The sequence below is a fragment of the Piliocolobus tephrosceles genome, chromosome 3, assembly GCF_002776525.5.
Source record: "Piliocolobus tephrosceles isolate RC106 chromosome 3, ASM277652v3, whole genome shotgun sequence".
Lineage (NCBI taxonomy): Eukaryota > Metazoa > Chordata > Mammalia > Primates > Cercopithecidae > Piliocolobus > Piliocolobus tephrosceles.
Window position 1 is genome coordinate 175,423,154 of NC_045436.1, and position 2,080 is coordinate 175,425,233.

Below are 2,080 nucleotides of genomic sequence, written 5' to 3' on the forward strand. Positions count from 1 at the left end.
GGGGATGAATGTTTCGCATAAGAGCACATACCTGGTTAGGAGATGGTGCCGATCTTCAAATTCAGGCAGCCTATTTCTGGAGCTCACAAATGCTCTTAACACCTCTACATTCGTTACTTTAGTATTAAAAACTGGGAGTTATAGACCTTAGTTCATGCTATGAAACCAGTTATCCATTCACTGTATAACTGAGTATTTTTTTATTATTGAACAAACCAAGAACACATGTAATCCTGACTCTTTTAATGAGAGTGTTCATATCACAGAGGTATAATCTTTCTTGCATGATGATGAGGCTACTGGAAAACCATGAGAATATGTCGTGAGTGGTTCTCTTCATATTCACCACCCTTTTCTAAACAGAGACACATAATGCATGTATTTGAAAAACCAGTATCAGTATGTTTTGAGGACAACGACATGCAAACCATCTTATATCATCTCTTGGGGAAAATGGTCTCCTCTTTCATGGCTAACATATGTAGTTTCAGACTCTTCAAACAGCAAAGGAAGGCACCTCTGGAAATGGGGTGCTCATATCTTTCAGCAAAAGTTACCAGGTTGTAAAACATGTCTTTACTAGCCTAGTGAAGTTAATGTCATTTCCACACAGACCTCCATGAAGTTAAATCTATCTTAGATACTGGAAAGCTCTGAACAAGTGTTTAACAGTTTTTGAAAACAGCTTTTGTTGAAAGAACCTGAAAGTAATCAACTCATTTTTTAAAGATTCGAATAATTTATTCTAACAAAAGTATAGGGTATGGAAAATTAGTGTATTTGAATCATTTCAGAGAGTAGAGCAAGTTTCACACTAGCAGATTTCAGATTTTAGCACCTTTGAAAAGAAATATTCAGAGTTAGACATAAGTTGTCATATTAAAACAAGTGGCAACGCAGGCTGCAGTTGACCTACAGGGGGAATACTCATCGGACTTTGGTGCAGTTCACATCACAGTGCAGTCATTTGGTTTTTGAGAGTGCCACAAAACACACTTAAAGAGAACGAGAAAGGAGTTCATTGAATTCATGGCTGGTGGCTAGAAGATGAACTAGAGACAAAAGCAGAAAGGTTATAGGATGGACTGGGAGGTCAAGTAGACAGTCCAAAGGCACTAACAGTGCAGTACATGGTCTTATTCTCCCATTGCACAGTGTAGCTCCCATCAGTACAGCTGTCCCAGAAGCAGGAACTTGCCGTGTGTGATCCAGCTCCATTCTTTTGCATAATTACACAGGTCACAATGTATTTAAATTGTTTTCCCAGCTTGGTGAGTTGGCTTAAAATTTGTTCCACGTTTGTGGTCCACTGGTTCACTTTGCTGTATCGACAAACATTACCACCAATGGTGACTTTTTTTTTTTTTTTTTTTTTTTTTTTGAGACAGAGTCTTGCTCTGTCACCGAGGCTGGAGTGCAATGGTGCAATCTCAGCTCACTGCAACCTCTGCCTCCTGGGTTCAAGCGATTCTCCTGCCTCAGCCTCCCTATGAGTAGCTGGGACTACAAGTGCCCGCCACCATGCCTGGCTAATTTTTGTATTTTTAGTAGAGACGGAATTTCACCATCTTGGCCAGGCTGCTCTCGAACTCCTCACCTTGTGATCTGCCTGCCTTGGCCTCCCAACGTGCTGGGATTACATGAGAGCCACCGTGCCCAGCCCCAATTATCCTTTCTATAGCCTCTTTTACAATGTTGCTTACTTCAACAACAAAGGCAGTCTCCTCTGCAGCCTCGCAGTCGCCCATCTTTCCTCTTTTCCTCCATAGCCTCCGCCTCCTGGAGTGGATAACCTCCGCCTCCCGGGTTCAAGCGATTCTCCTGCCTCAGGCTCCTGAGTAGCTGGGATTACAGGCATCTGCCACCACGCCCAGCTAACTTTTGTATTTTTAGCAGAAACGGGGTTTCACCATTTTGGCCAGGCAGGTCTCGAACTCTTGATCTCAGGTGATCCACCCGCCTGAGCCTCCCAAACTGCTGGGATTATAGGCGTGAGCCACCGCGCTGGACCAGTGGGTGCTATTATTTATCTCCACTTTGGAAATGAGAGTAGCAGAGAAAGATGACTAAGATTTACAAA

At 42.8% G+C, this 2,080-nt stretch overlaps 1 protein-coding gene across 1 annotated transcript; it reads right to left on the reverse strand.

Moving 5' to 3' along the window:
• Positions 1–938: 938 nt before the first annotated feature.
• Positions 939–1,748, reverse strand: LOC111539148 (dynein light chain Tctex-type 1-like). Its single transcript, XM_023206913.1, has 2 exons — positions 1,672–1,748; positions 939–1,352 (listed from the first exon to the last, which is right to left on the reverse strand). The coding sequence occupies exons 1-2, from the start codon at positions 1,746–1,748 to the stop codon at positions 1,094–1,096; spliced, it is 336 nt and encodes a 111-aa protein (XP_023062681.1). The 3' UTR covers positions 939–1,093.
• Positions 1,749–2,080: the final 332 nt, after the last annotated feature.